This window comes from Adiantum capillus-veneris, chromosome 19 (genome assembly GCF_014529385.1).
Source record: "Adiantum capillus-veneris isolate H3 chromosome 19, ASM1452938v2, whole genome shotgun sequence".
NCBI classification, from domain to species: Eukaryota; Viridiplantae; Streptophyta; class Polypodiopsida; order Polypodiales; family Pteridaceae; genus Adiantum; species Adiantum capillus-veneris.
The window spans coordinates 27,133,400-27,144,491 of NC_140949.1; the positions used below are offsets into that span (position 1 = coordinate 27,133,400).

General features: G+C 43.0%; 1 protein-coding gene across 1 annotated transcript; it reads left to right on the top strand.

Moving 5' to 3' along the window:
• Positions 1 to 1,780, top strand: LOC147433744 (uncharacterized). The gene has a single exon (XM_086490374.1). The coding sequence runs from the start codon at positions 57 to 59 to the stop codon at positions 1,188 to 1,190; it is 1,134 nt and encodes a 377-aa protein (XP_086346500.1). The 5' UTR covers positions 1 to 56; the 3' UTR covers positions 1,191 to 1,780.
• The last annotated feature ends 9,312 nt before the right edge of the window (positions 1,781 to 11,092 follow it).

The window sequence follows — 11,092 nt, forward strand, 5'->3', positions numbered from 1 at the left end:
TGTACTTACCAACCAGCAGCCACCCCAATTAGCTAAAAGGCCCAAACAAAGCATGCATGCAGCAGGAATGCAGCCCTGCAAAGGAATGTAAGGCAGGCAGGCAGGAAGGCAGAGGCAGAGAGAGAGAGAGAGAGAGAGGGAGAGAGATGGAGTCATGTAGTCATGTGCTTGACATAGTGAGAGAGTCCACTGGCTTGCTCTGCTCCAGCCTGCTGCCCATTCTGCTGCTCATCACTTTGGTCCTCATCTTCCCCGTCTCCTCCATATCTCTCTCCCAGGTCATGACCAACAGCCACCTGGCTGGCCAGCTGTCCATCCTCCTCACCCGCCACTTGGCGCTCGCCGGCCTCCGCGTCTCCTCCCTCACAAGCCTCTTCTACTTGCAGCTCTCTCAAACTCTCCTCTCTCAAGCAATGTGCTTTCCTGCCATTCTCACTCTGTGGATGTTGGCAAAAGCTGCAATCTTCTACATCCTGGCATGTAGAGATAGAGGCAAAGAGGCCTCAGTCATGGGCTTTCTGGAATGGGGCCCGCGCGCCTGGTGCCGCATCGCAATGACTTACATGTGGGGATGCGTCTTTGTGGTTTTGGTCACAGCTATTGTGCTGCTCTTGGAGGTAGCCGGAGCGATGCTCTTGCAAATTACAGGAACTTTGATGGATATGGAGGACCTTGAAAGCTCAGTCTATGTCATTTTAGAGACGGGAGCGATGTCGGCATATGCGGTTGTGCTTGCACCTCTGGTCATCATCTTGAGCCTGGGTACTGTGGTTGCTGGAATGGAAGAGACGAAATGCGGTCCACGAGCATTGTTACGGGTACTCACGCTTCTGAAACGCAGGAGATTGCAGCCGGCATTGCTCCTTTTCCTTATCACAAGCATTGCAACAACAGGGATTGAGGGTGCATTCCAATACAGGGTGCTTGGAAGAGCTACTTTACCTGCCTTGGGGCCTGCTTCAAGCCTCATAGAAGCTCCATTGCTTATCTTTCTGCATTCCTTCCTTCTCCTGTTTGACACTATAATGAGTGTTGTGTTTTACCGAGCATGCCAATCGACGGTCGATAATTCTTCTCTCTACTTTGGTGACAAAGTTAAGCAAGAAGAGGAGGAGGATCACTTCTCCATTGCAGTCCATATAGTGGAGCAGCAATGCAGGAAAATGTTCACCACAAGAACACTCAGTTAGATTTAAAGGTAGAAGCTTAATTATCATAAATAGTTTCAAAATTCATGATCTAATCAGCTTGAATAGACCGGGGACCGTACTTGATTAGGCACCAAGAGGTAGCCACTCTGATGGAATATCCTCATCAACCAGCCAATGGTGCTTAAGGATGGCAGCGAGTCGGCGTAATCGTTGCATACATACTGAAGCTTGTTTTGAGACATGTGAGGCACATTCACAACTATAAGTACTCTGATGCAAGCATTGTATGAAGGGGATCCTCTGCTTGGGAAATCATTTGATCTGGATTACTGAAAAGCTTGCCAATATGGTTCAAACTTCAATTGTCAGATAACCATAAATGGCATGGCATCCTAAGTAGTGCATGTCAACATATCTGACACATAAAGGTACCCTCCATTGCTTATACAATTGCCATGAAATGCATGCACAGCGCCGCACACATAGTCCCCCACATCGCGGACCGCCGACTGAAACAAAAGGTCTGCAGTCTTGCAGCAGGGGGCATTCTGTACATAAACCAGCACAAGAATCTAGTGTACATATCTCAGCCAAAGGGCATTACAAGTTTCCTCATGATACGTTTTTTTACTTGTGGGGCTAAAAGCTTTGGTGCAAAGGTTGGCAGTGGAACAAGGTCGCAAATGCTTGTGTGGCACATTTTGTTTTCCGAGTTTTTGTCTTCCTAGGTGCAAAAGAGATTCCTTGTTCCATGACATTGTCTTTGTGTTGAATGCAAATTAATTATGAAGGACACAATTATTTACAACCTTAATGCGGCTTCATAATTAAAGGATCGTTGCCGAGGTTACGCCCTTCGCTAAAGCAAATTCCTTTTAAAAACAGCAAGCCATCAGCAAGGGGCTTGAACTGTAGCGCGCACACACGCGCATAGCCTTGTCTATAAAGGCCATGAGACAAAGTCGAGGGATCTACGTCAGAGATTTACTCCGCCATTGATCCCATATCTCCATGATGACAAACAATTTAGGCTCTCCGCCGTCGCGATGCAACTCTAACCCCCGACCTCCCCTCAGGACTAAGTGGCACAGGTATGGGATCTACGGTCGTGGGATTGTGGGCCGTAGATCTGGAATGCGGGTATCCTAGATTACTTTTGTAAAAAGTAAACTAGGGTACCCGAGTTTTGAAAGTAAACTAGGGTACCCACGTGGGTTTTGAACCAGTGACCTCACCCATGAGAGGCGCACACCCTAACCACTACGCCATGTGCACGTTGTGAAATGTGGGGACCCTAATTTACTTATAACATGTATGCACAAGGGCGGCAACCGAAAGTAATCTAGGGTACCCTAGTTTACTTTTTAATTATAAAAAGTAAACTAGGGTACCCTAAATTACTTTCGGCGCTGCCACTGGGATCTACGGCCCACAATCCCCCGGCCGCCGTAGATCCCACCCTCTCATGCCCATGCCACTTAGTCCTGAGGCCGACCTCCCACGTATCGCTTCCACTCTCTATCCAACCCACCTATCACAACTGGCTAAAAGAATGGTAACGACAATATTATAAAACCCTACTCCCCGTGCTGCACTGATCCAACTGCCCAAAGCCCCCCGCCAGTGCTCCTCCGTAGATCCCTTGACGGCCATCCCATGTCATTTATAGCGCATCCACATCACATTTATAGACGAGGCACGCACAACCGTTCACCTTTATATATCACTAGGAAAACTCCCAGCATCAGCTAAAGTATATTTAAAGAAAAAATTATATTCTTACACAAAAATCATTTAAGAGCTCATTGCTTTACACTCAACACGAGCGATAACATGTTAAATCTAGTTGTCCATCTCTCTCTCTCTCTCTCATGCGCGCACACACACACGCATGCCTCGCATGTGTGTGTGTGTGTTTTTTGAGTGTGTGTGTGTGTGTGTGTTTGGGGGGCCAATGATTATAAGGAGGTCAGTCGTACAATCACACATGTGCTCAATGGTGGTGCTCAGTTTACGTTGCCATTGATTAGTTGCAGTATATCGTTACGCATGCTGAGGTGTTAATATCTCATCACGTTCTGAATGCTGACCTACTATTACCCCATTGGAGGCTTAAGACTTGGATTTTGTGTGCTGATGTGCTGTGCATTTGCCGCTTGCAACAGATTCCAGGCCAAAAAGAGCTGCAGATAGATGGTTCAGAGTCGCTGCCCCCCCGACTCTCAACCTTGACGAAGTGATATAGGGAGTGCGGTCCTGAAGCAACATTCTCTCTTGGCTGCAGAAACAAAGGTGGGGAGAGAGACGAAGGGTGATGTACACATTGTGTAGTGTGAGAAAACATGATAGTCATCAATGAATTAACACGTGGTAGTGCTATTGTCCACTATCAACACACTTTTGTTTTTTCATGGCCATACTCATAATTGTGAGTTGAGAGAATTTATATTAACCCGAAAAGAATACAATTGCCTTCAAGCACTACTTGTGCCTTGAGGGGGCTAGGGTTCCAACAGAGGCTTGTACACAGAAAAAGAGGATACCAAACCAGAGATGATACACCTACCCTCTTGAGTGTTCTAAGCAATTCGATGCATGAATCCATTCTCCATCCTTGTTAGCTGACCCTCTTCTTGCTCCTACAGCATGTATGAGCTTAGTGCCCAGACGAACAAGATCATTCAAATGAGCTACATCTAGTTTGTCCTCAAAAACTCGACGGTTCCAGACCTGGTTCAGGTAGCAGAATCTGGTAATTTGTGTGCACACCAAAATGGCATGAATTTGGATTCCATGCCCTCCCAAGATCAATTCATCCGTAAAGAAGACGATCTTCCAAGTCCTTCATACCCATTTGTAAACCCTAGCGGCCAGCCCCCGCGAAGTAGGGCACTTGCTAAAAAGGTGAAGGGGATCTTTAGAGGCTGACGTGCATCCAGAGTAAGTGTCAGAGCGGATCTCTCTAGCGCGCACCTTAGTCCCAGTAGGCAAGGCTCCCCAAAGCACCTTCCAGATGAATATCTTCATGTATTCAGGTCCTTTAATCTCCTAGGTGGTATTAACATTTTTTAGCTAGCGTTCTTATGACCAGGTTTTCTACCAAGAGAGTATGAGCCACGAAAACTCTGACATAGAGAATCATACAAGGCAACAACACAATGAAAAAAAGCATATTATGGGAGCAATACAATGCAAGTGAAGGAAATTCACATTGTAAAATGCTTCTGGTATATGCCTCAGTAGCACCAAAAGACGAAGGCACTGAAGAAAAATACCTACCAAGATTTTGTGCAGGGGTCCTCTCTCTCTCTCTCTCTCTCTCTCCTCTCTCTCTCAGTATCACCCCTCCCTTCCTTTCCCCCCCCCCCCCCCCCCCCCCCCCCCCCGCCACCCCACCCTGTGTAATCTCCTAGGTGACCTCGCCCACCCCCTACCATCTCTCCTCATCTATCCCCTTCCGAGTCCCTAGTTGTCCCTCATCTGAAACACACATACTCCCTTGGAATTTCCTCTAATGTCAAGCCTCTCTCTCTCTCTCTCTCTCTCTCTCTCTCTCTCTCTCTCTCTCTCTCTCTCTCTCTCTCTCTCATTTCTCTCATCCCATGATTTGATCTTTACTTGCACGCATTGTGACCATGTCCCCTGTATCTACTCCATGTTCCCATAATGTAGCTATTTGGTCCTTTAGCTACATTTTCTCATAGAGAAGAAGAGAGAGATATATGAAGTGGAGGATGAAGTCTCCCTAGTTCCACTAGTGAACCCCCCCCCTTACAGCGGGACTCAAGGTACTAATGAGCTAGAGCTTGACGCTATTCTAAAGTGATTGACATGTGAATATGAGTGTTAGAAGAACTGGTCCAAAATGATTGGACTAAAATGAATAGACAAGTTTAGACCATAGAAACACTGATTCGTAAGAAATAACTCAAAAAGCGGTTGGTAAAAGATTTTCCTGGGGCGCCAGAACTACCGGTCAGGTTATAACTAGATACAAATGAGTCAAATTTAATAATACATTGGTAGAACACTCCGGACATGATTGATTGACAACCTAAATTTAGGTTCTGTCTTAGTAAGAAGTAAAAATGATACAAATGGTCAGCACTGACTGTTCATAAGCTCTACTAAGCTCTCCTAGGCTCTCCCGCGTCATTAAGTGTAAGATTTGTAAGCAAAGAGTCATAACAGTCCCAAAATGAGATCAGTAGGTCGTATTTATAAGCGCCACCAATGGGTTTTGATTGATTGTCTCCCGATGTACAATATAGAGCTGCTACCATGCCTTCATATGAGAGTGTCCTTTGTATTAGAATGTTCCTGACATCTACATTCCTCCTCTCCTTTCTTGATTTTGGTATATCCAAAATTTTAGATGTAGAAGGCTTCAAGTTTTCCTTTTTACCTTCCTCTTGTCTTGGTCCTTTTTCACTATAGGCTTCTACATTGCACTAGGTGGCATTTGAGTGAACAGAGTTGGTGGCCACAACTTTGCTAACTAGTTCCAAATTGTTTTGAGGAGTCTTAGTGGCCACATTGCCCTTCATAATCATTTCTTCTTCATAAGGGGTAAGATGATAGTGCTTCTTTGTGTCAAGGTCATGGTGGTCTTCTTACCCTTTGCTAATCTTGTTTTAGTGGCCATTGTGTGGCTGATGGAGGCCATTGTCATCCATCCTTTTGGCTGATTGACCTTGATTCTAGCCTATCGAGCATGATCTCAACCATATCTCTGAATTGAGGCTCATGACTGGTCCTGCTTGGTAGATCCTTCAATGGAATCTTTGACGCTTGGATAGAGAGTTATAGGAGGTCATTTGTAAACTTGACCATCTACCCTAATTGGTCTTTCCACTAGCCCATCATTTCTTTGAAGTGAGCTAGATCTTCCTTAAGCTCAAAAATGGTTTCCTTCTTTTCAGTGGTGTCAAACACTATTTTTGAGGCTACCCATAAAGCATTAGTATGCTCATGCGAGTCTTGAGTAAGCTATCCTATCTATAGGTTCATTGTAGATGGTGTAGAATGCTGGATAGAAATGTGGGATTCATGCTCTAAGATCTTGCATGGGCAATGCATGCATAAGAACATGTGAATTTGACATAGTTTCAATGTATTGCATTCCTATCTCATTCTCATCAAGCATCATTTTTCACGTTACTCTGACTAGATGAAACAATCAATTGAGTGACTACTCTCGCTCCTTTATTGTCATTCTTGCCATCCTGCCTCTGTTGTTCCTGGATGTACTATTCTCTAGTAAAATATGCACTCGGTGATCCAATATCTTCCCAAAAATTTATAGTGTTTGAAGTGTGGAATCAACCTCATCTTTAAATTTCTTCATGGATTTAAGCAGGGAGATTTCCTCAATGACATTTCCATCTAGATCCTTAGACTTTGGATGTTCCTTGCGGTCAATTCCCTTACATGAGTACTCCCATTGATATCTTACTTTGCCTTTAATCATGTCCCAAGAATCCTTCTAGACAATTGAAAGCTTTTGTGTCTTTGTGCTGGTTCAAATGGGCCTTCTCATGGTTTGTGGAAGGACATTGTGGGTGTAGATTGCTCAAATTGGCTTTTGGTTGTGTCATCTTCAGTTCTAGTGCTGTGACCTGAGGATGGGTAGGCACACATGTGGTCTAGTAGAAAAATTTCTAGACTTACCATGATTTAAATAAGTGGTGGGCTTTTGACTTTTCATGTCTATGCCACCACACTATTATACAGGATGGTGCTGAGATTCTTGGGCAATTCTTCTTCAAAGCTCTTGCCAATATCACACTAAATACCTGTATATTGGATTATTTCCTAGGCTCAAAGCATTTGCTACAAATTTATATGTTGCCTTGTGTTTGAGGACTGACACTAGAATGCCCTGACCTCCAAACTTCCTCTTTGCCTTCAACTCTGGTATTTTCTTTAGAAAAGTACTGATTTCTTCAACTATTGGAACCTTAGGTTTTTGATTCCCATCGTTGGAATATGGGGTGTACCTTGAGTAGAGAAGGAAGTCTGGCTAGAAGTGCTTCAAGAGGGAAGTAGGGTGATGGTAGATGCAATATCTTGTGTAGTGGGTGAAGGGTGGGAGCTCTTGTGAAGATAATGCATGTGGAAAGGTTGTGCAAAGGTTTGCAACAATAATGACTTAGGGTCACCGATGTGTCTCATAGTAGTTGTAATTCGAGCCATGAATGCACCACTATGTTTGTACCTTGAGGAAGGAGCATTTGTTTTATTGATGTGGAGATCATGCATTGGTTGATCCTTCTAATGATCATCATGCTATTTATCAAAGAGACTCAACATTCAATGCACTACGAGTGACCTTTGATCACTTCAACTATTGTCTTAATATTTGAATGAGTCTTAAGATTGTTTGGATGTTGGAATATGTCTTGAAAGGTTCTAGACTATCTAAATTTTGAAAAATTTGGCTGCCCTAATTTAGATCATATCTTACAAAAAATAAGTCTATGGTTGGAATTTCACAATTAGATGAATCAAATGAATCAATGGCTTCTGCTGTTATTTTTTTTGGGGCTAAATAATCTAACTTTAACTTTGAACCATTATAAACACTAGACAACCTTAATCCACTCAAGTTATAAACTCTTATTATACCATTGGAAAAGACTGAGTTGACTTCATAAGGTCCAAACCATGCAATCTTTAGATTAGGTTTCTTAGGGCCCAATTTAGAATGATACAAAAAACTAAATCCCCTTTTTAAAACTCACTAACTTTTAGTTTGTTGTCATGCCAATGCTTCCCCTTTGCTATACCACCTCCTATTCTAGCATGGCGTGTTATCTAATTTCATCTCGCTTCAGTAAGTCATTAATTAGTTATTTTCTTAGGTTAGTATTATAATTTGTAATGGAAATGGCCTATGAACTTTGAGAGTAGCGGAATTAGGAAAATTAGAGAAAATCATTTTTGTGAGCATAGAGGGTGAACTTAACTGATGGTAGCAACATAAACATAGTACTTAGTTAACTTGGAATGGACAATACTTTTGCAAGAGAGAGAGTTTGGAGAACATGACAACAATTGAGGATCGGATTTATGTGGAGCTGGCGGTCCCCCTCCAATAGGCATTTGTATTATAGATTCTCCCTTCAAGAGAGACTTGATACAATACAATCTTTGTGTTCCTTGTGCCCTAGGTGATGCAATGAAGATGGAAAGCTTCTTGAATCACGAGCATAACACAAACTTTGTAGAAAGAATTAACTATCCCAAGACTTAGTCCCAAAGCCTCAAAGACCTTTGAAGGTGGAGAGAGCTAGCGGGGAATGAGGGTAGGGAAGAGGAAGAAGAAACATTCCATAGAAGAAAGAAATAGTTCCTCACTTATCATCACTCTTCTTGCTAGCATCCATGATAACATAGTAATGAACATGGAGAAGATGGAAAGCTTAAGCATTGAAGCATGGATCTTCGTTGGATTTGCATTCCATAGACAAGAGTGTTGGTGTAGGCTCTCAACTTCTCTACTAGCTTGGAGAAGGAGATGGAGCTCTTGCCCTTTGCACTTCACACAATGAGAGTGTGGGAGAGTATACCCCCCAAGATATCTCCTTTATTGATTTGGTCAAACCCCCCTTGTAGCTCATGCTTGAAGCTGATTGGACTCCTTCAAGCCTAGCCAAATCACAAGCAGGAGGCATAACAAGCAACAAGGGTAGTCTTGGGACAAGTGTCCCTCTTCCCCTTTGACAGAGAGGACTTGATAAATGTAAAAACATTTAATTAAATTAAATAATCAATTATTGGACCCCTTGGGAGGTCATCCAATAGGCTTTAGGCACACCATGAAGGCAACATGAGGAGGAGCTTGACAAGTGTCCTATTTGCTTTCTTTGTACCAAGCTTGCCTTGTGTGAGGGTGTATGTGTTCTCTCTCATTCCCCTAGATTTAGGACTCGCCCCCTCTCTTGTAGGGATGGGATTTGACTTTTGAACACCTTACCCTCAACCACCTTAGTCAACAAGCATGACAAAGCACCTCAATCTCGGGTTGTGTTCCCGCAAGCACCTCAAGCTCCCTAGTTGGCTAGCATGACAAGCACCTCAAGCATCTTAGTCGGCAAGCACGACAAGCACCTCAAGCACCTTAGTCATCAAGCACGACAAGCACCTCAAGCTTGGGCCGGGTTCCCACCTCAATCTCAGCCCTAGCTTACCTAAGGTCAAAGGACTTTTAACACTAACAACACTAACCTTTGGAGGTCTTTAATGAAGCTAGCCCTAAGGCCTTTTAAGCTCCATTGACTACCCTTGCTCTTTGACATACCATCTCTCATTTGGACCCCTTTACCATTGGCTCCGTGTTGAGATAGATCTGTAAGTACATGTCTATATTCTAACCCTTGCTACCGTCTATTCTCCCACATTAAATGACCAGTTTAATATGAGAAAATCATTTGGGCTGGTTAGATATTAGATTTTATGACATTACCTCTCTCTTGAAATCATAGTCGTCCTCGACTATGAGGTGGAAGAGATAAAGCCTTAGTCATTAGTCAATCTTTCTTAGCGGGTAGAGTATCCCTTTTTACCCTATGACATCATTCCAAGATGGATGACTAATCCATTTGGTGCTTGGAAGACATAGTTGCTGCAAGCATGTCTGCTCCTTATTTCATTTCATTCTCCCAAGTAGAGTGACAAATTCTACTTGGTGTTTGAGAGATGTCGTCATCACAAACATGATTCTAAGCATGCATACTATTTAAATTTGTGCACAATAAAAAGAAAGCTAGTCTTGTAAGACAAAAACATTGATCTTTTGAAAGAAATTTGTACATTTTCTTACTCTAATGTAGCATTGTAAGCATTGACAAGGTTCATTCTATCCTTAAGCTCTATTCCTTGCATCCATCTAGCATCTTCAAAAGGATAAATTTTGAACTTAATAAGATACCGTCAAATAATCTTACCATGTCGTAGTACGTTGTCTTCATGCCGAAGGATAGCTTCGGGTTGTAGCACCTCTTCTTGGTCTTTGATTTTGGGAGGGTCTTCGTTAATTGGTTCACTTGGTGGCTCTCCTTTGTAGGGCTTAAGTAGGCTCACATGAAAAGCATTGTGTATGAGCCAATGGTTGGGCAACTTGAGTTGATAAGCCATCTCATTGATGGGCTTCAAGATTTGGAAAGGACCATAGTAGCTTTTTGATAGTTTAGCATAATACTTTTGATGGCCCGTAGGATTTTTGCCTAGTGTTTGCCTCAATCGAGCCTTGGGAAACTTAAGTAAGACCCAATCATTTTCTTTGAACGTTAAGGCCCTTCTTAGCATCACCTTTTTTCCTTTGTTGAGAGATGGATATATCCTCCTTAATCTTTTGAATTTTTTTTTGTAGGCCACGGCTATACTCATCGGCAGCAAAGATCTTCCCATGTACCTTAAGTAGCAAGGGACTTTGTCATAAAAAAAGTAATATCTAATACTCCCAAATGATTTTCTCATGTTAAACTGATCATTTAATATGGGGAAGTACCAGGGGAATAAAAGCTAGAATATTGGTAGGGTTGTCAGACCGGTCTCTGTCAGGGATCCAAAGGAGTGAAAATAGGGATCCAAAGAGGGTCAGTCTGCAAAATAGCAATGTGCTTCAATGGGGATTAAAAGACCTAAGGTTCAGCTCCATTAAGACTTATATAGGCTAAGGTTCCAAAAATTAACTCATTAGTCCAATGGCCAAAGCAAGGGAAAGTTTGGATGGTCATGGGAAGACTAAAAAGTCTTCCCACATCCCTAGGAAGGAGGGGGTGAGCCCTGTTAGTAGGCGATGAGAGAGAAACACACACACACACACACACACACACACACACACACACACACACACACTAGTATTAGTAGGGGATGAGAGAGAAACACACACACACACACACACACACACACACACACACACACACACACACACACAC

Excerpts from the sequence above, each read along its gene's own strand:
- LOC147433744 (XM_086490374.1), top strand. The coding sequence starts at position 57 with ATGCAGCAGGAATGCAGCCCTGCAAAGGAATGTAAGGCAGGCAGGCAG.